Genomic DNA, 25,811 nt, shown 5'->3' with positions numbered 1-25,811 from the left:
CTCTTTCTCCACATCAAACGCTTGTCAGGAATGCTGCGGCTGCTCTCTTAGGAAACATAACCACCTCTGCAAGACCTAATTTCTCTGTGAAGGTTAATTAGTTTAATGCAGGAAATAGTCTAGTGGAGTTGGGGATTTCTTCTTCAAATAAATGAGTTAGACTTGAGTTTGGTAAATACCGCCTGAGAAACATGGCTTTTGGATGTAATGCTTTGCACAACAGATCATCGCACTATTAGAGGAGAGAGAATAACATCCTCCAAGTTCTACCTGAGTTGGCAATTTGTTAAGCTTCTTATGAAACGCTTACAAAAACTGGAATGGCCTCATTTGGGGGGTGGAATTGCTTCCTGCTTACTTTTGTTACACTCTATTTTGTTCAGTACAAACCTAATCTGAACCAGAACATAGCTGAGGTTGGGATTTCTGAGCGAGCTGCAGACTGACATCTTGCTGAGATACAGATGCTTCGGTGAGAAGATTTTTCATCATGGCATATCAAACCACATTATTTTAATTTGCTCTAGACAATAGCAGTATGCAAGAGAGTAAACAGAATTTATTTTTGTTGCATATCCATTTGCATAGTCAAGACTATCACATACATTTAAGATTGTCAGACACTGATCTCTGAAGCTCATAACCTTAAACCACAGCTTATTTGGACATCACAAACTTAATTACCCCAAATCATGTCACTTATGGAAACACTTACTTAGAAGATTATTTTCAAACTGGCAATTTAGGTCTCAGTCAGGGTTTGATTTGCATTCCTTCTTCAATTTTAGGGAGCTTACATTTCTTCCCTGTCTTTCCCCCCCAGCCCCTGGTTGATTTTCAAGAGTTGTAAACTGAAAGCCACCACACAAACAATTCTGTTGATATAGGAGTAAAAGTTAACTCCCTTTTCATCAGCAGGGTAACAGGAGAGGCAACTGGATACACACATGGGCTGACAAGTAGAAAGGTCACTTTATTGGATGTCTTCTCAGAAAAAAAAGATGACTTTTAAGGGGGTATTATATGGCTTGATGAAAATATTTCATATACAAGCCCGTATTTCTCATTGTTTCGGTAGCCTGTGCAGTGTTTATTTGGATAGTTTCCCAGGGATTTCCTGCTTTATTAAGGAGACAGCATCCTGGAGCGTAGCGTTTACATAAGTTACCTACGCGCTTAAAAGAGGTAAGTAAAATACAGGAGGAAGCCTCTGATACCATAGGCATTATACTGAAAAAAAAGACTAGCTTAATTGGGAAAGATTAACAGCAAGCCTTTTCCTTCTTTAGCTCTAAAGACTATTTTTAAGCTACCAGTAAAAGTCAGTTTTATATACATATCAGAAAAGTTAAAGCTTAGTAAGAAAATACAGAAAAGTTAGGTGTATTTACCTTACACTAAGAATTAGTGTGTTCTAGAAACTTGGACTAAACGAAGACACAGAGTGTAAAAGCACCACCCGGCAACAATGGCTGCTGGCAAAACCCCGAACTGGAGTTTGGGCTGCTGAGAGAAAACTTCAGATGACTTACTTTCATTTTACAGATTTATTTTTTTTTTTACTAAATTTAAATTATCTTCTCATTCATTTAGGACATTGGAAATACCACCAAAGATCAGTGCCTCTCATTGAATAGACAGTCTTTTTGTAAAACTTACTTATTTTTAAGTATTTCACCCAAACGCTGCTTAAACTGTCATTGTAAGGGAGCGAAGAACAATTTAAGTGTTTTTCAAAAAGAGGTTAAAACTCAACGCAATCTCCCCCACCCCCTTGTATTTAGAACAGGGCTGCTAAAGCATAACGCAATGAAGCATAACTGCTACTGCTGAATGCTAACAAATTCTCTGCTTCCTATTTTGAAGCACTTAATTTAAAAATGTTCAGAAAAACTAAATTTCATAACACAAGATTCACCAAAGCGATTACAATAGAACACGTTGCTTGAAACCTACATAACAGATAGCATACATAATGCTGATGATATGCCAGATGATAGTCACAAATGGCAAGAGAAGCAATTTGGATATAATTTCTATTTGGGTTTTGTTATTCTTTGTGTTAGTCTTCATAGGTCATAGAATAAATGAAACTAATTCTATCACAGTCACAGCTCTGGTTAAAAGGGTGCTGGTTCTCAAAAACAGATCTGTAGAAGGACGGTTTTAACTGATATTGTCCAAATCACCCATTTTGAGTTTTGTGTATTGTAACAATCAGCGAACAGAAGCAAGTCACCATTGGACAATTCTGCAACACCTCAGTGCTTTTACTGAGTCCGAAGACAGCAAACAAAGCGAGACTACCGTGGCAACACGGTTTGTGAAATACAAGTAATACGACATTTCCATATATGTTAGAATTTTTAAATTCAACTTACATACATAGGATGGTTCAAGTTACCTAAACATAAGTTTTTGATGCTGTTTAGGTGCTTTGGGCTACCTGAATTTTCCGTACCGCGCTGGCAGGTACAACACAGCACCTACAGGCGGGAGACCTGTGCCATTCTGGAGTAGCAGCGTATCCCGTCACCCATGATGGTATTAACTCAGTGTTAACCAGAATCAGCTGACTTCCAGCAGTCTGTTCGCCCTGTATCAGTTAGCTATTCTCATCCTTTTAATTTTTCTGCCAAATATTAGACCAAGGAAATCCCCTCAGGACAAGAGAAGTACGCTGCTATACGCCTCAGGCGCTCCAGTAAGCGGTGGTGCTCAGCAGATATAGGATAAGCTCCATGAACGTGCCATTTATGTTCTCCAATAATAACGGCCCTTATGAAAGACTATTTCGTTCACGTGCCGAGTATCATGAAATAGCCTTTAATATATCATTGCTGCAAAGAAATTATGAGAGTTCTTTCCAGTCTTGGCTGGCATTCAGCAGATTACTCCATCCTTTTACCTCAGTTTCTCCATCTGTGGATCTGGCCACATTTGTTGAGAAACCAGGAACTACAGACAAAAAAGCACTGCAAGATGCAACGTGGCTTCTGAAAACATCTTAATAAGAAGTAATTAAGAGCTCGCTCATCATTCACAGAATGGATTAGTATCTGGCAACTAGCAGCAACTCTGCAAAGTAGCAACTTTTCTTCCAAGCAACTTGTCAAAGAAATACTGTTGTAAGAAGATTCTTGACACAAGCCACAGGTTTTCCTCTCCCTCAACCCTTGGATATCTTCATCTTTGTCTATTGGCAAGTGCTGGTGTAACTGCAGTTATAAAAGGTTTCTTTAAGCTTTTACGCTTTTTCCTACCCATAAACAGAGGTGCAAGGCAGAAGGGTACGCACTCCTCAGTAAAGATTTCCCCCTTTCTTACGTTTACCGAACCTACCTGAGACGCGGCTGCTTTGCTAACTGGCTTAAGTAGGAGCCCAGCTTATTGCATTATAGGGGATATTCACACATGGAAGTGACCACAGGCCAATTACCTCTTCAAATTGACCAGGCGCGTTTATTTGTATGTGTGATTCCATAAACGTGAGAAGACACGGAGTACAAGTTTGTATTGCCAGCAGCAATTTTGCCTGCTTTCACAGTAGCAAAGCAGAACCGCGCTTACAGCGCAAGAGCCCAGTGAACTCCTGCCTTTGGAGGATACTAAAAGGGGGCCCCAGCTCAGCAGTTTGGACGCCGAGTGGCAAACACCATCTGTATCCTTTTCCCTTCCATAAAAGGAACCTTTATAGGAGTGTAAAGGAAAACAAAGAAAGATTACTACCAGTAGTTATAAATACTCAAATGAATAGTTAATCATCCAATAAGAATGTGAGTTCTCTCAAGACATTGTACTAAAGCAAATTAGTCAAAAATGTAAAACTACTGAACAAGGGTGCTCCAAAAAGCAAGTGATAAACTCAGCCAAACAAAAATCTCTCCCTACCCTAACTGTACAACTGTTACTAAAATATAACTACGAAGAAAAAAAACCAACCAACTTAAACCTAGTATTTTTATTTTGCTTTATTTCACTTTGGTTAATCTTGAATTTCCCATACCTTCCCCTTTTGGTCAGAAAAGCTGACGCACAGCAAACATGCCTACATGGGATTTGCTTACAGAGTTCTAAAGCCAGTAATTTGCAACAAAGACTGCCGGGGCACTTGTGGAAGCCTATCTTTTGGTGCTGTTTTTAGTTAAGCCAGCCCTAGAAATCAACACTGAGAAGAAAAATAAACATAGTTTTGACATGTACAGTAGCAAGAATTAGCGTTGTACCCAGACAAGGAACAAGCCCTTTAAACCAGAAGTTAGTGGATTAACCATGCTAACAGCTTAAACTGCATGTTTATTCAAGCTGCGACAAGTCAGCCAGTGAAGCAAGGGCCCTTCATTGAGAGTTTGTGTTCCACAAACAGAACAGCTTTAAGTTCTTATTTTTGTTTTGGGGTTTGTTTGTTTCTAAGGAGGGGAAGAAAAAAAAAAAAAAAAAAAAGAAGTAGTAGTAGGCTGATGTACTAACGGCCTCCTCAGCCGTACATGAAACACCAGCACCACCAAGAGGCAGCCAATGGTTAGTCCACTAACAAAAAAAAATAAAAAAAAATATCACAAAGCACATTGGAACATTCATCCCCCATCATATACATGTTTATACATACATATACAGAGCAGTCTATACATATTTATACACATATGTATAAAGACACACAATTAGGTACTTAATTTCAATGAGAAATTATTTTTTTTTATTATCAGTTGGAATATTCCTGACAACAAGATGTGCAACATCACCTGATCCCGAGAAATTCTGTTCTTATACATCTGTCGACTTTAACTGCCAATTGAAAACGTCTTCCTATCTTGACTGCGGATGTGAAAGAAAGTCAGTGCTTGGTTCAAGAAAGGTAGTTACAGCTCTTAGTTGGAATCTTGCCTATCCAGCTACACCCGGTTTATCACTTCCTGGTACTAGGGAGAAAGGCATGTGCATTCTGAAATAAAAATAATAAAAGGCAATGCACATCCTAGGACTTTAAGTTCAGACATTTGTCCCTGGCATAATTTGGTGTAACTCCATTTAGCTTTCTGGTTAATTTTTTTTTTTTTTTTTTAAATCACCTTACTTGCTTTCTGAGGAAATGTGGTGTTTTCTAGAAAGATCATCTTTTTAGTGTTTTAAGACAGCAGTAACTGGAAGTTAATATTAAAAAAAAAAAAAACAGGTCAGATTCCTCAAAACAATTGCAAGTAGTTCGTGCCATCTCATCTAAATACTTTTCCTAAAGATTACTCATTAGGGCAGAGGAAATTTTCTGTTTAGCACAAGATACAGTTAAATTCTTGACATCTCAGTCAACCATTAAAGTTTCTCAACCAGAAAGTCTTTGCCCCTGTACCTCCCTCGTGCTGCAACCTTTGAAGGCACATCAGCAAAACCCTCCCAAAAAAACCCCCAAAAACGTATACAGTAGGTCATTTTAGTAATTTCAGATCCTACACCAGGGAAATAGAAATTTTGGCATGCCAAAGGTTATACACCTAAAGGTACTTTCATTTTTAGGACTGAAAAAAGCAATGCTACGTAGTCAGAATTTGAAATTATGTACTGAAGTTTGGATATCCAATAGCTAATGTCAAAAGACGTCAGCACTTTGAACATGTAAGCAGATTTATTCCAAATGCCACTTCCTAACACAAAGAACAATGCTGGTAAGATTTTTGACTCCACATACCCACCGTTCCCCTCTGATTTAAAAAATTACCTCCAACTTAAAATTAAACATATAAGCACCCCATCCCACAGTTTAAAGGTACTGAAAAGGTACTAAAGGAAGGAGTCCACAATTAACCAGTCTGGGATCAGATAACACCACGTAGTCACAGTAAATTAATACTGAAATTAGGTTATCTTAATAAGAAATCTATGTATTTTATTATGTTAGCTAGGACACTCAGTCTGCTCAACACGAGTTTAATCTGGTTCTCGCTATTTTCTGCGAGTGGATTGAATGTTTTGTGACTAGAAGTCTTGAGAAGGAGAGCAAAAAGTTACTTCCATTCTGGGTTGTCAGGCATTCCCAATGACCTTTCATACTTTAGGTGACAATCTGCAGGCAAAGTCATTGAAATTTGTGAAGTATCTTTACAGGAGTCACTAGAGGAAAAAAGGAACCTAAAAAATATCCAAATCAGACTACAGTAACTTCATTTGAACAAATACAACCTGCCTGAAAGCAGCACTAGAGGCACTGCGTACTTCAACCTATACCTCTGCATGAAAAACATTTTTCTGAAGACTTATGAACTGCTTTGATACTAGTGCGTTACTTTCCTATGAAGTCAGAGTATTGTAGAATTCTTTGTACAAGATCAACTGTAAAAATTTAAGACATATTAACTTTGAGAAGCCTAGTTTTACAGAATGAAAATGCAGTTATCAGCCTAGATTTAGGGTTTTAGGATAACCAAGAGCTTCAAATACATACTGCAGGAAGTTAGGATTTTTTCTTCATTGTCTTAAATATATACAGCTGTCTGAGTATGGATGCATCTTGAAAAAGCACAGCATTAAAAAAAAGAAATCACAGTCCACAGCTAGTTAAATAATTTTAACATATGTTCTCCAAAGAAATGAATTAAACTCTTATTCTTCCAGATTTGCTTAATTACACTTGTATTTTCAATAAATCAAAAGGCTATGCAAAGAACAACTCCACAAATTAATCCTCAAAGCAAGGCAAAAGAAGAGCAAAAGAAACCATTTCATCTTTGACTTGCTTTATTTTATCAAGACAACAGCTAATACAGAGTTAACAATGTGTTGAACATACTGTTCATCATGCAAGAAGTATATTTAATTTTAATCCTTTTCTAACTACTGCTACTCAGAGACAGTATGGGATTTTTGTATTTGCAGGGTAGAGCATTTATTAACTCAAGCCTTGTCTCAAGTGTGGTGCAATCAGAATGTTCTGAACAGCTGGTTAGGAAGATAGCCAAGATGCAAGAAAGATGTCTGAGCCTCCTTTTCAAGGGCAGCCAACTCTTGTACTGTAGGTGCCAGAATATCCACATGGCCTTTATACAGTCCACCTGCCAAGACAGACTCAAACTAAATGATGTGTTCAAAAAACATTTTTCAGCAGAATTAATAACGCTCAACCACAATCATTCAGAAAGCTGAAGTAACTTTGTTAACTTGTTAAAAAAACCCACACAAACAAATACAACAAAATACAGGCATACACATGCTTCGGTCACTTGCAACCCATAGACTGCATGTAACAAATCCAGAAGACAGCAAAGATCTATCAGAGTCTTTTTAAACCTACCTATTCTGTAGTTACACAGCAGATAACCAAGAAACTGAGCATTGCATAGCAAGGTAGCTCAAGAGTAGTTCATTACTTACCACCCAGAGCTCTTTTCTGCCCATATGTAACTTTCCCATCAAAATCATCTACTGGTACTTTTATGTCTGGTTCAACTTGGGCAATAGTGCAGTTTAAGTGTTCTTCAATCTCCCCCAGCAACTAAAAAGAAAAAAAAAAAATATTAGAGTGTCTTAAAGTACTCTTATGGTCCAAGACTTCAGTCAGACTAGTGTTCTGAATAGTCATTCAAGTAGTTTCCACACGAACTGTGCACTGAAAACAATTCGGTCACAGACACCAAAGACTAACACATTTTTTGCTCAAACAGATTACATAAACTCATTTCCAATCTCAGTATGTTTTTACCCTACCTACAAACCTTTATTTTACATCCTACCCTACTTATGCAAGTGGGGCTACTTTACAATAAAAAGCTCACAGTCTGAGCTTATTTTACCACAGATGATGTATCATTCACCCTTCTCTTAACACAGAAAAGGAGGGAAACACCGTGAATTTAAAAAGCATTCATACTTAGTATGCAAATCCCAATAAAAATGTACTCAAGCAACACACTATTTCCAGCTTAGAGGAACAACAGTTTAAAGTTACTTACAGTTTTGCAACAAGCCATCTAAACAAAAATACGTAACTAACATACTGTAACTCTTAACAGCATTTGATCAGGAAGACCATAGAGAAGCTGAAAATAAGACTCCCAACAGAATTTGCTAGGAGTATTAAAATAAGCTTTTATAACTAAATAACTAACTAACAGAAAGTATAACTTGCAAAAGTTTTCCATATTCTTCTTTAAATTAAATCAAAGGTTTATAAACATCCCAAAGCCAGCTTTGTACTGCAACTACACAGCTAAAACAAGAACTATATCCCACAGTCTTTTAGAGTAGTTGGAACATTCTGGTTAAGCAAAACATTTACCTGCATCTCATTGTACCATATGGTACAACCTCCTTCTTCCTTCAGTCTAGTATTATAGCACCCTTTTCCACGACTACTGCATACATGATACCAAACCTAAAAATAAAAGAAACAGCTTCTAAACTTTGTGAAATAGTTTAGTACATTCATTTTGATTAATTATAGCATGAAAAAAGAATTCAGAGATCTATTTAATTCCCTTTCAATTAAGCAAGAACAAACAAGCAGTTTTCCAATGCAGGACATTGAAGTCAGACATCAGCTGTGGATAGAACTTCAGTAAATAACGTCTGTTCCATTTTGCTTTGGAGCATATTTACCTTTTCTTTCTCTTTTGCCACAAGGGAGATTGCCAAACCCATCCTGAAGTATTAAGGGAGAGAGAAAAATGTATTTCAATAACTATTGCCAATTTATGAAACAACAACAGCAAAATAATCAAGAAAACATAGCGACTACTCAGAACACATACATACCTCTCAGCTCTGCCTACTCTCCCAATTCGATGAACATAGTTCTGTTTTTCATCAGGGAGTGTGACATTGATAACTGTATAAGAAACACACAATCCACAGAGAATACAAGTTTGTTTTTTTTTAAAGACATACAAACTAAGGTCACAGACCAGGCACCTAAAATAAATATGATTTCGATTGCTGCAATCCCTCTCCTTAACCCATATAGATAGTTTATGTTCTGTTACAGCAGTTACAGGTGTCGTTACCTGCAATACCTACACTTAAGGCCTCCATTGTAAAACTGCTTTCTCCATGATTACTTTTTGACAAGAGCAGAAAAAGAAATGAAGAATCCCCAATAATGCAGAATATTATCAGGTATTTGAGAAGGTATGGTGAACAATCAAATTACAAGTTGCCTAGATCAAGCCTTTAACATCTACAACTTTTTAAAGTGAAGCTGTAAGTCATATGCTCGTTTTAACTGCAAATATACTGAGGCTGTATGCAATTCAATAGCTTAGTGTAAGAGTTATGTCTTACCATACGGGACACCGTGAATATCAATTCCTCTAGCAGCAACATCCGTGCAGATCAAGAAACGGACATCTCCTCTCTGCAAAAAACACAGTTGTAAAGAAGCGTACTAAATAAAGCAAACAAAGTCCCAGGCAATGAAACAGTAGTCTTTCCCATTTACTTCACCTTGAAGTGTCTCTGTACATTTAAGACACTTCAAATAAAGCTCTTCCACAGTGCAATAATGCTTTTTGAACACGGATAGCGTGGCCAATTTACACCCTTATTTCTTTCCCCAACAGCATAAAGCCAGTATAAATCAAAAAATGGCTTAAAACCAAACTGTCCAATATTTAAATAACTTTTTTTAATAGTCAAGACCCAAAGACTCTAAAAAACAATGTAATCTGTTACAAAGCTTAAATTTAGGTTTTATTTAAAAGTAAGCCCTCTCAATGAAAACTCACTAAGGTCATATTGACTAACAGTATAGATTTCCACCTACAGAAACTGTGCCTCACAGCATTTTAGGAAGTGGGTCAGACAGCATTTGAATGCAATTTAATTTAAATGGATAACTAGAAAAACAAATTAACATATGATATCAGATATTGGGAAGTAAGAGAAAAGCCTTCAACAATCTGCTCCATCACCTTAAATCTTTCCAGGTTTTGCTTTCTTTCTTGAGGTTTTCTGTCACCATGCAGGCAGACACATGAGAACTGATGTCCCTTCCTATCAGGGCCTGAAAGAATTGCTATGCATTAATAACACCATATATAAGTTATGACACAATACCATAGAGAACTGGAAAGAAGTACATTTTGTGGGGAAAAGTCTGGACTCAGGGGAATTTCATTGAATTTATTACCAGTAAACATAAACTTCTGATTACTGATAGAGGCATTGGGGAAAAACAAGACAAACGATTAAACACCTTTCCTCCCTCCTCCCCAGAAGAGGTCTGTGTAGTCATGTCTGCTCACTCCTTAAAATTCCTTCATTTCTCTAGATGTGTGTCTTCAACCTACCTCCTCACATATTCCCTTTCAGTGTCCCCTGTGTTTTCTCTCACACTTCTCCTTCCATGTCTCCTTATGTGCGTACTTTTGTACACACATTTTCTTTCTATGTCTCCTGCCCATAGCAACTATCACTTTTTCTTATATACATTTCAGCAGAGGCAGCATATGCTCTTCTCGTTGGTTCAAATTTTGGTGCACGATGTGTTGTTTCCAGCCATTTCCAAGCTGTCTGGAACAGGTACAGGGCAGTTTATTGCCTTCACAAAAGGCCACGCCTGCAACTCCCTACTACCAAACCCTGACTTTTATGCCCAGACAGTATTTCAAAAAACATATGCACAATTTTATTTCTGGGGTGTCTGAATATCAGTGACCTCTATCATACAATTTCAGCTTTGAAATAAACAGGAAAATGAGGAGAATAAGGTTTCCAGGAAAAATACTACCTCCGCCCTGCTGGATGAAGTACTGCTCCATATTATCACAATCAATTTTAGTCCTGCAGAAAATAATGGCTTGGTCCATCTTGTGTTCTTTGATTGCCCGAACAGTGTATTCTCCTTTTAGAATTTTAATAGCTTCAGACCACATTTCTAAGTAAAAGTAAAGAAGTTATTTCACTTAACTGTTTAAAAATATGGAAAGCCTTTGAATAGCACACATTTAAAGCTTTCTCTAGCCTTTCAGTAGACAGTTAAACTTTTATTAGCAGAGCAAGTGAAGCAGACCTTCAGTTTTTTCTGCTCCCCTGCTACAAGGTAATATAATACAGAAAGAACGAAACTCAGGAGTTTCAGGTTACCTATACACACACTGACAAACATTTGTTGTTTAAATACCCACAAAATATCTATTTCTCTCAACCCTAATTACAGAAACACATTTATCTTCACAACTACAAAAACGTAGATATAAAAATTCGGAGGAACATGACTCTCAAGGCCGATACCTACTATAATTCAGATTTACTTCATAACATTTACAAAGGATTATTTCACAAGCTATTACTCAACTAGTATTGCTGATTACCTGGAGTGTTAGCACCAGGTCGTGTATTGTCTTTTGCATGTACTTCATCAGTCTAGGAAGAAAACAAACAAATAAACCCCCTGAAATCATTAGTCCATACTTCACAGAGAAAATACTTAACTCCCTTAACTTATAATTATCAAGAAATTAAAGTTTAAAAGTAATCTTAGCATTCTGTTCTCCCACCAGATAAGCTAACAGACCTTTAGCTAAGAAAAGCCTTAAGTGTAAGCACACAAAACTTGTTCATATAAGAGGACAATAAAATTATTTATGTAGACACTGGATGGAAACCACCTTTGTACAAAGTGATGAATTAAAAAAACCAAAACAAACGTACACCAAACCTGAAAACAACGCACTACAAACATCACTAAATAATATGCAGCTGTTCCGTATGTTTTCCCCTATGCTAGGCTGAACCAGATATAAACCTAAAACCCAAGAGAAACAAATTCATGCTAACACTTAATGAAATAGTTCTAACAGACCTAACAAAGGGAGGTTCCAGAGGTAACGAGGAGTTAAGAAAATTTATTGATTGTAGCTGCTTAAGAGTTGCTGGAATGAAATACAGTCCCAGGTTATTCAAAACTTGAAAACTAAAGACTTCAACAACAACTACCACCTCACACGAACAGGTGTGCAGTATTTAAACTAGAGTCTCAAATGTATTCTGAGACTAAATTCATTCCTCTAAAAATTGCTCGTCTCACATACAGACAAAACTACTTTACAGAATGATCTGTCTTGGAAGGTTTACTTCCTCTTGATCAATCAGGAAAGACAGGTACTAACTACGATTAGGCTACAGACGATCAGCTGGGAAATGAGTAAAAAAGCAGTGCAGTGCCACTGTTCTCCCGTACAAATCACAACGTTACTCTATCAAGATCTTCCTCAATCACGTTTGTAAGACTGACCTGTTCAGAAACAGTGTTACGACATCATCAATAGCATGATGCTGACTACTGTAGAACAAACCATTTCAGATAACTAAGCTGTTTCAATAGCTGGCAAAGATCCTACAATATTAGGCCACAATTTTGAAGGCTAAATAAGTAAACGTGGGCAAGTAATCTTAATTTTCACTTTTAGACCACTTACTCTGATATGATTCTTGCCGAGCCTTTCCCAGAGTTTGTCAGCTTTTGGATTTACAGGCACAACTACATGGTGTACAGTTTCAGGTACAGAATCTTCTCCTTTCAGATCAACCCAGGTGGGAAAATGCATGATCTTTTCAGATAGTTTTTTCACATCGAAAGAATGTAGTGTTGCAGAGCACACAATCACCTGAGAATAAAAAGAGCCATATGGATACCACTGAAGATCAGATTCTCCCAGCAGAATGGTCAGAGTAAAACGGGAAGAATGTTATGTAGTTGAACAGCATAACGTAGCACAACAGAAAGAGTCCCTCACTGGCTTTCCTCATCACAGGAACTACCCACCTGAACAGTCAAGGGACAAAATAAGTTACTTAACTATTCTCTTACAAAACCCAAATCGTTTGAGAGGAAGAAAGCAGAATTACTGAGAGTCGTTGAATCAAGATCGTTAGAGCATTAGAAATCATAATATATGCACTCACTCTTTTTTCAAGTACTTTTATATCTGCTAAATACTGGACTTCAAGATCTAGAATCCTAAAAATACATGTTCACAGGTATTACTGAACCCAATGGACAAGTGTCACTTTTGAGCAAGAGGCGTAACAAACTCTACTTCAAATAAGCAGTAGTCAACAAGTAAAAGCAGTGCATACCACGCAAAAAAAACCCCAAACCCCTACCAACACAAAACAACCTAAGAACACACACACACATAAAAAACCCTCAAACCCACAAAACCAAGAACAAACTTTATACCTGAAGTCTCTTTCCATCCGAAGTTATCTGAGGAATCTGACTGTGGATCCTGTTTATGAAATCTGAATAACCTTGGAGGAGAAGGCCATCCTACACGGGAACAAAATAAAAGAAAACAAACTGCAATTCTTACATTGAACAAGCAATACACTTGTAGCCTTAGAAGTCCTCTGGCAGGGATATGATTACTAAGCACCAAAAAAAAAGGAAAAAATGGAGTATTTATAAGGTACAGCTGCTGTGCTTCACAAGAAATTGAACATCTGTCTCAGCAGCTTCTCCTAGCTAATATCCCAAGGCATTCCATCTTTGTGAATATTCAGTTGTACTAAAACAGATCAGAGAGAGGGGCATTCATTTCACAGCATACTGAGTACAGAATTCACTGGCTTCGAGACCTGCTGGGTAATCAAAAATGCTTATCTCGTCTTTGTCCTTTCAAGTTCCCTGTACAGGGAAAGGCACAGACTTCACTAATCTTGTGAATACCGCCTGAAATATATTTCTCTATTAGAAAAAAATCAAACAGCTTTACCAGAGAGGCTACAAGGGGGGGAGGGCGGGGAGGGAATGTGTAGGTCACTGTGTTCAGAAATTGACCTGAAAAAGATTGACCTGAAGTAGACTATAGGTAGCTAACTGTTGTTCCACTGAAGTACCAAATGATATAGGACAATGACATTTCACTGACTCTCTTAGGAAATGTTATATTGCATTCAAGAACAGAACTTAAGCACCACTTAGTTCTCTACGTACAGCTTCATCCAGAACCAGGAATCTAACTTGAGATAAATTAAGCTTTCCTGTTGAGACCAGGTCATCCAGTCTTCCAGGAGTTCCAACAACAATATCCACCTATGAAATACATAAGAATATGAATTAGTCCTGTAACTAACTAGAGACATTTAAGATTATGAGGCAATTATCAGTATAATGCCCTATTTTCTATTAATTATAACTTCACAGAATCCTAGAGTAATTTGGCTTGGAGGCATCTCTCGAGGTCATCTGGTCCCCGCTCCCACCATCACATGTAAAACAAGGAAAATTTCCAAGCTGCTTTAGAGGACTCAGGAAGTTGCCCAGCAAAATTTTCAGTATCTCCAAAGACAGAGATCCCACAGCCTCTCTGGGCAACCTGTATTTCAGTTCTATGGCCATTTCAATAGTAGAACCTGCTTTAGGCAGGAAGTCTTCCCTTATATTGGGAAATGTTGTGTTCCTGCTCCCTTCCTCCCCTTCCACACCCACACTCCCCCTCCCCCATAAAAAAAAAAAGAAAAGAAAAAGCTGTGCAACTATATTATCTGAAGCCAACAAATCTGTTTTTACTCGGGAATAAAATAAATTAAACTTTTCCTATTGTGCAAGTATACCTATCAAGTCTATCAACCATAGAAATAACTTAAGATTTTGACAGATGGAAGGGTTCACCATCATGAATTTAGCTTTCACATGAAAGTCTAGCAATCTTCCAGTTTAAGCCTGCTTAGGAGAAAATTTGTATTTTGGCAGATAAAAATCACTGAAAAAAAAAATATCAATAGAGACATGGTCTCACTTCCAAAAGTGAGTCTTAAAAAAAAATTACTATGCTATCCCTACAGCATGACTGAATTGATTGTACATCCCATGCTGCTGAAGCTGGACCAGTTCGTTCTACATGGAACTGGTTTGTGGTGGAGGTTGACCCCGATAATCATACAACAGTTTTATTCACACAAGTGTGACACAGAAGTTAAGAAGAAAACTGTCTGTCTTGTTAGTTAAGGACAAATGCAGAAGATACACCTTTATTTTTAAAATTTTCAGAGTTACTCAGCCTTCAATAGGATTTGACCAAGTACTAGAAGCATTTGTATTGACAATTGCCATAAAAATAAAGAAACAAATCCTAGACCAGTGCAACATGAGCTTGCTATCAACTGCACAATTTCTTATTATCAGGTTTACAGAAGCTACAAGAAGCACCATTTCTATTCTCTAGCAATATCCTGAGTTATTCAGAACCCAAACTATTAGATCATATGAACAAAAATACAACTTACTCCTTGTTCCAGTACAGACAGCTGATCTCTTGCAGCAACTCCACCAATAATCAACAGTTCCCTAAAATTACACCGATATAGTTTAACACTTGCTAATTTTTTTATTATATTCAGAAGGTATATTAAACATTCAGAAGACTGATTCTTTTATTAGTAGTTGACAATTAACAGTTCTGAATGGTAATTTTAAGAACCAGAGAACAGGAAAACAAGTTTAAATTTCATCCCTTCATATGTAGCATATTGTATTTTGATTTGAGAAGTGAAAGTTTTGTTACTGAATTGTTGAATCAAATTTGATTACTCTGTCGCTGTTGTATTAAACACATTAACACCTTAACCAATTTAATCTTAAAGAATCTGTTCCTGAAAGATCTCAAACACAAGTTAGCTTGGTAAGTTTCCTATGTTCTTGAAAGCTAGAAATGCAAGTAACAGTAAATTAAATGAATCTTACATCATAGCTTGCCTCTCCCCATTGCTACTTCTCTGCAATTCTACTTGTAAATTGACTGTAGTTTAGAATATGGAGATAGTTGTTTAAGTTTTATAAGCAGTCAAAAGAGAAACAACTTTGGACAAAAGCAGCTTGCAGACGATTTTTTTCGTAATTGCATCCCATGCCAATCATTGCAAGAGTTGTCCTGTGAGCACACTGATGTAAACAGCACAGACCTTGTACAGAACTATTTGTTGGAGAATAAAAACAAAGTTAGGGCAGGGGGATGTGAGGGGCACAGGAAGATGCTCAGAAAAGAAGGGCACTAAGCAGATGTGTTTTTCTTGATTAAAAAAATTAGCTATCATACACCTTTGATAATCCGAAGGAAAAAACAACAAATAGATTTGTCATACCAGAAAGATGTAGTCTTTAGACAAAACTCATCAAAACAACCCTAACTGGTCTGACTGTAGCTGAGAAGTCAGGAGGTTGGTTGGTAGCAGATACTACTGAGGCCATTATCAGTAGCACTGCAGATTCAGGTCCATTTAGCTAGAGGAACACTCTTCATCCCCCTGCAAAATCATGTCCATGTACAATACCGTAAATACAATTAGTACAGAGGCACCATTACCTTAGTTTGGGATTATCAACATATTTTTTGAACTGCTTCACATTGTTCAAAGTTTGTTCTGCCAGCTCTCTTGAGGGTTCTACAATCAATGCTTTTGGAGCATTTGGAAGATTCTGTGTTTGAACCACTTGTGCATTTCCTAAGTGAAAAAAATATGCCATTAAGATAAATTCCTATCCTGGATTTTTTTTTTTTTTTTACTGGAAACAAACTTGAATTTTCTACTAATAATCTAAAACCTCATGATTCTACCTGCTCCATGTTATTGCTCACTGAATTATGAATAGCTTCAGATTAATATTCAGAGATTACAAATCAATCTTGACACAGTAGTTAGTATATTGGCCATGCAGTATAATTAATTTTATTGCAGCGCTAACGCACACACATGTATTTTTAAGATGACACTGCTGAGCAACTTAGCTGAACTTCTCTTTTTATCTGATGCATTTCTAAGTTGAAAATATTAGACTATTTGTGGCTTAAGATGAAGAAATTTTGGAATACATTATAAAAATACTAGTATTTCTATCAGTAAGATCATTGTAAGACCCTAAATACAGCAGTAATGAAGCAATTTAAGTGATGAAAACATGCTCTATAACACAACCTGAATATAGAACTGAGAGAAGTTTAAAAAACCTAACCTACCTGAGTGTTGTGATTTTACAACACTACCATCAGGAGCCTTGCAAAGACCAATATAGCCATCTTTTGGTGGAAACTTGAAGTCTTCTTCGCCAAAATTGAATTTCAACTCAGCATTCTAGATGTCAACAAAGGTGTGTCACACAAATTCAAGAGACCACATAAAATGAGAAACAATTCTGTAATTCACTTCCCCAGGAGAAATCAGCCAGACGAGGAGAAGGGAAAGGTGTGTTTTCTCCCATCATACACATTCCCGTTCCCCAAGTCATCTAAAACCTGCCAGACCTTTCATGTGTGGTTCTAGCTCTTAAAACTCTTTTCCTCTCCATCACAGTATCCCCACATTCTTTTGAACTTTCACCTTCCATTCATTTTCAGTGACAAACCAAAATTAAAAAACCAACACAAAAAAAAACAAACAAGAAATCAAACACTTTTTAAACTTGTACATTGCTCTGACCACCAAAAGGTTTGCTGAAACCTTTACTTGGTAATAAATCACCCCAAAGAAACTAACTCCACAAAGACATAACACTACAGTACTGTCATGTTAGAGTTGAGAATAAATGAAACGAGAATTTTGGCACTTATAAGCAAATAACTTGAATCTGTTGAATCACAGTATATTGAATTTTAATACTGGCAAGATAGCACTGGTATTAGGAATTAGTCACCTGTGCTATTCTATTCTTATAGTCAAGTTTAAGTATTTAAATTTGAATTTAAACATTCAATATTTAACTTGAACAGTATTCCTCAAGGCTAACATCCTGTGGTGACCACTCCAGTAGTGAAACACTAGTAGACCAAAGGAAACAGGGAGCATACACGCACAACTACAGTAATTTTAGGTGGCTATGCAAGTTTTATACTTAAGTAGTTAGTTACCAAAACTAGAACAATTTTCATGATCTTACACCTCTGTGATATTCCTAAGTTACCTTCAGTACACAAGCTGCAAAAAGTGCTTGGTTCCTTATGTGTGGTGGGATTTCAAACGCAAGGCCAAGGTCCTTCCCTGAAAGAAGGGTTCATTCAGTCAGACACCACATACATGCATTCCTCTCCTTGCCCCTCTCCCAGTACAAGCACCCCAGTAAAATACCAAAGAAAAAGTGAGTAAAACTTACCATTTTTGGAAAATTTTATTTGTCCTTTATCTATGTCTAGATAACACCCAATTGTATCATGCATAGTGAATTCCTGTAACAAGAAGAAGTTTGTGAAGCTAAGAGATTTTCGTCTTCAGTCTATTAAGAAAACTTAGTGCTTACATTCCATCGACTTTTAGTTTTCACACTTCTCCCTACTCAATGCTAATTTTTGCGAAGTTCAGTTTATTCCAATACAGACAGATTGGTGTTGTTCAAGCTAAGACTGAACTAAGTCAAGAATTAAATCCAAGACATCAGTTAAACCTTTTCTGTATGTTACAGGTTAGAGGTTATCTTCTAAATAGGCGTCAATATTTGCAGTCTAGCCACAATCATAAGCCTCAAGCCGACAAATGCTTTTTTTCAATCTATTAATATGCTTTTATCCAAAAATGGCTCAATGTTTCATTGTACTTCTGCCCAGTGACCTTCCCTTAAAATTCGGCACTATTATGAAAGACAGTTGATTGTCACAGCACAGAACCAACATGCAAAACTTTTACTCAGTTTCTACCATGTTAATAATGTTTCTGCTATGATTCTACCAATAAGCAATTCAAACTTACCTCACCATAGCTGTCAAACTGCTTGTTGTGAGACTTCTTACCAGTGCCACCAAAGCCAAAGCCAAATTTATCAGTGCCTGAAGAAAAGACAAACTATAGCTTTTTATCTTTTGGCTGACAGGTTACTTTTTTTCCTCCTTGTACCACCAACCGAAACCTCTAACACTATCAGGTAAAAAAATAATACACAGGGCTAACTAAAGACTTCTAGCTTTGATATACACTAAACTAGCATTTTTGTACCAGTACATTTATTGATTTTACTAGTCTCCAGTCACCTTCATTAGAAAATTGAAATAAAAGGAAAAAAGTTGCCAAGAGACAAGAAACACTGCCACCACCTCAGCAGATTTCCTCTTAACAGGAAGAGCATTATTTTGACAAAAAGTTTTAAACTCCCCAATATTGATGTCCTTCCCAAGGAACCCACTCTCTGCAAGACTATGAAAATAGTCTATGGGATTCTTCTTTTGAAGGAAACTCACCCAAATCTAGTGAAGCCTGCATAGTTGACCAACCAACTCTGCACAGGCCTTGGTCATGGCAGGAAACTTCATAGTAGTATTTCCCTTGAAAAGAGAAAGAAAGAATCTGAAACACCACCTACATTTCAATTTCATCAAGGTGGTTCAAGTTTGACTGCTTCCAAGACCATACAAGTTTAACATTTCCTCCCCTTCCGAAAGCGTCATAAAATCCCCTACTGTGTTAGTGCGAGAAGGTTCTGCAGGCACCTATGTATGTAATATAAACAACAGGTTATCAGAGAACAACAGGCAAAAGGCAGAAGTAGTACAGGCTGAGAGGTTGCGTGTGAAAGGTTCCAAAGGAGTGCTAAGCTAGAGAGACCAATGGTTCCATTGAATCCACAAGAACACAAACTCAGAACACCAGGGGTCTGCCAAATTAGTAGAAGATCACCAGCACACACTAGCATCAACAACTGGTAGTGTAACTTCAACCACATCCAACTGGCTGCTACATACAGACAGACTACAGGATTATCTGCAGTACTGCTGAATGAGACTGAGGGTCTTTCTGAACACACACCTAGAACCACTGCAGTATCAGTATAACTGCTTCTGAGTAAAGAGTTGGGGTTGGCCTCTCATCTGTTGCTCCAACCACATAACCATAAAATTTGTGCATGCATGTGCCTGTGTGAAGTGTGCGAGGAAACAACTGAAAGTACTGTGTGAGTATCTATTTCCTATTAGTAACACCTTAATAAAATGTGTTCTAAAAAATATTACTTGTGATTCTGTCTCCTCTGACTCAATCCCCCATCAGGGAAAAAGGTGATTTACAACACCAGGAGAGCAAGACAAAGGTATTTGTCATTCCAAAGTCTTCAGCTAGCAGTAAATAGAGTAATGCACATTTGCTCAGATGGATAGTAAGTTTTAAATGCAAGCACCTACATTAACAATGGGTGACAAACAGGCATTTTAGTTTAAACTTCTAGAAGAGTCTCCAAAATACATAACTTGATATCTACCTTTAGTCACGCCTCTAGTTGCTCTGCATCCGTGCCATTCTTTTACTTCTCTGCTTTGACAACACAAACCATCTGATCCAATTGCTGAAAATTACAAGACAGTTTTAGTTAAAGAAATTGCCTCTCTACTTTTAAAGAGATTTTCATGAACACTTTCTTCTAGTTTATTCTTTTTTCCACCAAGTGAACATTTTCAAGGGAATATTTACAGCAGCATTAGGACAACTCACCAAAAGCTGATCCTCTATCATACGGGTTCATTTGCCATTTATTCAGCACTAGGTTTGAAACAAACAGCAACCAAAAAAGCATTAAATCAACAAGGTAAGCCTGGAAAACTCAAATTAGAAGTTCACATTGGCTCTACAGTGTTTGGCTTAATTTTCTAGGGAGACAGCTTTGCTCCAGAGCAATTCATACAAAGTCAAAATAAAGAACATAGGAGGGGCACAGGTGCATAATGCAAACATATTCTATGAAAGTTTAGATTCTTCCATTAAGGACAGCGCAGATTAAGTTACTTAAAAATACAACTGAAAACACTAGAGATCCACATCATCACAATCAAATTCAGCTGCACCCCAGTTCTTACGACTCCATCAGTAAATTTATATTCCTGTTTTATACTATCTGGATGATGATATTCTGACTTACGTTATGCCAAATAAGGTAAAAATACTTATGTAATGGCAAGCTAGGTTAATTTTGCTTTCGAAGGTGACGGAATCAACATGAATTAACAGTGTTCCAAACTTCAGGAGTGCGACATACAAAAACTTACCTGCCCCACCAGTTTTAATAGTTGCTTTCCCTTTCTTGCCTTCCATCTGGTCCTTCAGTGTTTCATAAACAATCTGGATAACTGGAATGCTAAAAGCCTAAAACGGAAAGTTATTTTTAATTCCACAATTTATACAGATATTTCCAGATATACACTTGGCCTAGTTTTCAGGTGCAATACTCAAAGTCAGAAACACTTTAAAACATGCCTACATGTGTTTGTAAAGACTATTAATAATACTGCTTAAATACATATACACATATATAAGCAGACACATAAACCCACACACCACCCCTCACCACTTAAAAGGCTTTTACTTTGTACTAATTTAAATTTGATTACTTACACCAGTTTTTCCACTCCCTGTTTCAGCAGCCTATAAGAAGAAAAAATTAAGAGTTTAACCAGAGTTGCAACTTAAACTGTAAGGACTGTTCTACAGTTCTATTTTAATAAACTATAAACTAAGTTTACTTTTATGTCTGCATAATACAGAAGATCTCAGAGAGTAATACCATTGCACAAATTGCACGTAAATACAAACACAGAAAACCTTTACAACAGACTTCAAAAATTAAAAAAAAAAGATTAAATCAGATAGCTCTCATTGATGTGCCAGTGCCTGTCAAGTAGCCAAAAAATAAAGCCTAAAAAGAATGAATCCCATCTGCAAGAACGGCTGGAAACACACTGGGATTTCAAAGAGGTTTTTAGATGAAGAATATACTTTCTATCGAAGCAGGACAGGAGACCTCGTCTAACTATGGACCCTTCTGGAAAGAAGGGAACTGACCGCACAAACAATTAAAATACACAGGCTTTCTTGGAACAGGGCTATCCTGTATACATACCATAAGTACATCACCACCTCCCAGGATCAGTGGGATGGATTCTGCTTGGATATCCGTAGGAAGACTGTAGGAAAGAACACAATAACATAAATTGATCTTTTCAGTAGAAAAAAGCTTATATAGGAATTCATAGAAACCTCAGTCATCTGCAAGATGGGAAATACCAGGTAAATGTTATTCTTCCTGGCTTGCAGCTAAGGAAATGAAAAGGATTCCATTTACAAGAAGAGCTTGGAACAGGAGATGTACCTTTACCGGAAGTGACTAGTGGATGCAGCAGATTCTGCTGCACCCTGACAAAGAGGGCTACATCCCACATCGCCATGATGAACTATAGAAGAAACAGATTAATCACAGCTAATTAATACCACTCATATGAGAAAAGAACTACATACACTAAGATTGTCCATTCTGATAATATTCTGAATGACAGTTCGAAACAAGCTCTGACATAAAATGTTTTAGCCAAACAAGTAACTAAAATCAGAAAGAATACTTGTAGAAGACCGCCACACAAGCATCAACTCTGAGGAACACAAATTGTGAGCACAGTCTGGAAAACATTTACTAAACTAGCAATAATTATGTGACAGTATTTCATCCAATAAACCCACAATTTCATCCAATAAACCAGAAGCACAGAGGCAGAAGCACAATGGCTTTTATCAAAGAAATGAACCTGAAGTATAAGCAGGTATGCTTTGCTTGTCCAAATTTAAATCTTACTACTGCAGTCACAATTTGTGTTCTTCAGTCATTTACACAAAAAGAGAAGTGCATGAGATGCAATGACAGTTAAAGGAAAATACATATCTGCTTTGTTTTAATGTGACAGCAGAGGTATTTTAAGACACGTCATATATTGCCGAAAGACAAATTAGATTTTGCCAGGCCCAAACGCATTCCTACTTACAGCCAGTCCATCTCCTCCACTGCTTGAGCTATCTCAGGCATAACACCCATTTCTGCAAGACAAGAAAAAGGAACAAGCAGTGTTATTTACCTCAACATAGTCCAAAAGATTTCCAAGTGTCAACACTTCCAACTACAGACAAAAATAGAGTGTTCTTTTCAGCTACAAAACATGCTGCCTTCTCTGTAAAACTCAAGTGACAGATAAGAAATATTCTCCCTTCCCAACATACAGTTTTGACAGTTGTCCCCGCTTACAGTAGGGTAAGTCAGGCTTATGCTAGGCATAGGGGCAGGTGCTGACATAACCACAAAGCAAACACACTGGGAACTCAGTACCATTTCAAGGGCAAGCTACTTATCTTTGCACATTTAAGGAAACCGCCTACACAAACAACAGGGAAGACTTTGTTAGTCACAAATATCCTGACTCCCTCTACAGTTGTGATACAAATAGTTTTCAAAAAAGAAGAAAAACCTGTACCATATAGGGACTCAAATTTGAGATGTTTAAGTTTCTTTTCACCAAATCTTGCCTTACACACTTACAGCATGTATATTAACTAGACAATGCTTTTATTTTCATACAGTTACTAACCACATCCAGCTTTTTTTCTTTGATACCCCTTCTAGCAAACTCGTATTAAAGTCTGATATCAACACCTCCCTCAGACACAAGTTAAATATGAAGCACATAATAATGTTTGTACATTAATGTTGATGAACAATTTTTCTTTATCTAAAAAAGAAGAAAACCCACACCTGCAGCTATTCAATAAGGGCAAGAAGAAAGCAGATCTTAACCAACCCGTGTGATAGTATTATACCATCAAAATAACAATTTAGCTGCTGGTTATCTTTTCAGGTGCATAGTGTTACTCTAAATCCGTTTCTTTAAGTATAAATATGCACCTATCTAAAGGGAGCTTTTACATGCTAGCCTATACACTGTCATATGCTGGGTTTCACATGTACCATACACATATACACCCATAGAGAGCTGGGCTGATATATATGGATGTATGCAGCCAGAACTGATTCTTCCACTTGCTATAATAAAAGTGCTACAAGAAACACATTTGTAACATCATTTCAGAAAGCTTTAACATTTTCAAGTATTAGACTGCATTCCTAGAAAATTAGACAATCCACGTAAGTAAAAAGCTTTTTCAGAGCCATTAAAAGAGCTATTGACTGCCAATTATGCATAGATCCCTATATTATTTTTCCATTTTTAATATGCTTCTAGTTCACATAGTTTAATTCCATATACAGCACAAGGGTTTAATTGAACAATGGCATTATATTTTCCTCAACTACAGTCAAATTAATCCTGCAGCCTAGCATCTAAACTCATCACTAGATCTACAGAATAAGCCTCAGCATTTTCCCTCATGATTAGATATAAAGAATTCAGTCAAAAGAAACAAATTATAAACCCATACACATTAAAATTTTACAGTATCCTAATGCTGACTGGTCACCTATGTGTGCATATATGTGCATGGAGGGAATAAACGGTGATGTTTCCTCCTTCCAGAGTAAATTTTTAGATTACAGTTCACACATTTCAAACGATATCACAGATTAGAGCTACGCTTATAATAACCAATTATCACCCCCGGCAATACATAGAACAGTCATGATGAACCGAGGAAGCAGTATGACCGAGCAATCCCAGTTGCCAGACACGCACATACCCCTCCCCCCCCCCCCTCCCCGAACAGCAAATCCATATTGGTAGCCGCTTCTGAAGGCCCGCAAGAGCCCCAGGAGCCAGGAAGAGCACCCACATCCCCACAGGCCTCTCCACCTTAGGCCGCGGTACGTCCCACACCACGGAGGGCCCGCGCCGGGGCAGGCCCGGGAGCCGGGGTAGGCGCTGACAGGGCCCCTGGGCCGCAGGGAGCGCGGCACCCACCGCCCCCGCAGAGCACCGGCAGGTCCGGAGGGCGAGGGGCTCTCCCAGAGCTCCGCTGACAACACCCACCACCCGCCCCAGCACCACGTACCCGAAAAGGCCGCCATCTTCGCACCACAAACACCGCCAAACACCGCCAAACACCGCACAGCGGAAGCGCTCGGCCCGTCCGCGACTTTACGGCGCCGGCTGGGAGCGGGAGGCGCCGCGACGCGTTCCGACCCCGGCCCGTTTGTGCCCCCTCCGGGCACAGGGCTGCCCTGCAGCCGACACACCGAGGGCGAAACTGCAGCAGGAGTTATTTTTGCTCTGTTTGCGGATTTTTAGGTTACGCTCCTGTCACCTGCTCGCGATTTCCTCACTTTTCCTAAAGCTTCCAAAAGTTTTTTTTCCCCGTTTTTCCTCCCTGGGGTCCGCCTGTGGTGCCGACATCGCTGCTGCGGCTTTGCACAGACAGGCAAGTCTCCAGAACCCATAGTCTAGCTTACACCCAGGCTAATTTATATTTTAAACACTAAATGTGTGTTTGCAATGAGAATCTGCTTTGCACTTGCATACGACACTGCAGTCCTTTTGTCAGTGTAATTCATGTTTGCATGGTTTTCTATAATAAACGTACTTCATAGAATCATAGAATTGCCTGGGTTGGAAGGGACATCTCAGATCATCGAGTCCAACCATCAGCCTAACTCTGACAACAACCATCACTAAACCATATCTCTAAGCACTATGTCTACCTGTCTTTTAAATACCTCCAGGGATGGTGCCTCAACCACTTCCCTGGGCAGCCTGTTCCACTGCTTAATAACCAATGCTTAAAAATATTTGGCAGAAAGTATTCAGAGTTTTATATGAACAACAGTACCTTCACACATTGATAACACACCAATTTATTTTTTTAGACATATGTTAATGGGGACACAGTCTTCTCCAGTTTGTACAGAAGTTTCCCCAAATTCTGCACAACCTTTTTCCAGGATAACTTCTAATGAAGTTAAAGGCAAGAATCTCTGGGGCGTTATTGTAAAAATGAAATTAGATTACAAATGAAAAAAATGCAGCTTCTACAGTTACACCGTGAATCAGCGGTGCATTTCTCTGCTAAGTGGAAGACACAGCATAATACATTTTTCCATCGGGAAACACAACTTAAATCTTTTCTAAGGCAGTCCTCAGATGCAGACA

General features: G+C 37.9%; 1 protein-coding gene across 1 annotated transcript; it reads right to left on the bottom strand.

Annotated features, from left to right (window-relative positions):
- Positions 1-5,062: 5,062 nt before the first annotated feature.
- DDX1 (DEAD-box helicase 1) lies at positions 5,063-24,913 on the bottom strand. The gene is made up of 26 exons (XM_074581879.1): positions 24,718-24,913; positions 22,707-22,758; positions 21,794-21,857; positions 21,289-21,318; positions 20,943-21,039; positions 20,392-20,439; positions 20,162-20,245; positions 19,149-19,232; positions 18,664-18,740; positions 18,074-18,146; positions 17,885-17,961; positions 16,944-17,058; positions 16,293-16,431; positions 15,217-15,277; positions 13,925-14,023; positions 13,169-13,258; positions 12,405-12,593; positions 11,298-11,349; positions 10,715-10,861; positions 9,897-9,988; positions 9,268-9,340; positions 8,743-8,815; positions 8,587-8,629; positions 8,267-8,362; positions 7,363-7,483; positions 5,063-7,043 (listed from the first exon to the last, which is right to left on the bottom strand). Exons 1-26 carry the CDS (start codon positions 24,731-24,733, stop codon positions 6,913-6,915), a joined length of 2,223 nt encoding a protein of 740 aa, XP_074437980.1. The 5' UTR covers positions 24,734-24,913; the 3' UTR covers positions 5,063-6,912.
- Between the last annotated feature and the right edge of the window lie 898 nt (positions 24,914-25,811).

The sequence above is a fragment of the Larus michahellis genome, chromosome 3 (genome assembly GCF_964199755.1).
Source record: "Larus michahellis chromosome 3, bLarMic1.1, whole genome shotgun sequence".
In the NCBI taxonomy this organism is placed as follows: domain Eukaryota; kingdom Metazoa; phylum Chordata; class Aves; order Charadriiformes; family Laridae; genus Larus; species Larus michahellis.
The sequence above is the reverse complement of the archived record's forward strand: the minus strand, read 5'-3'. Positions and strand labels throughout refer to the sequence as shown.

What these genes read in the sequence shown, in the direction of transcription:
- DDX1 (XM_074581879.1), bottom strand. An exon ending in TCCTGGTTCTGGATGAAGCT is followed by an intron (nt 13,259 to 13,924) that starts GTACGTAGAGAA and finishes GTTCCCGTGTAG; the next exon opens with GATGGCCTTCTCCTCCAAGG. An exon ending in CTTCATCCAGCAGGGCGGAG is followed by an intron (nt 9,989 to 10,714) that starts GTAGTATTTTTC and finishes CAATTCTTTCAG; the next exon opens with GCCCTGATAGGAAGGGACAT.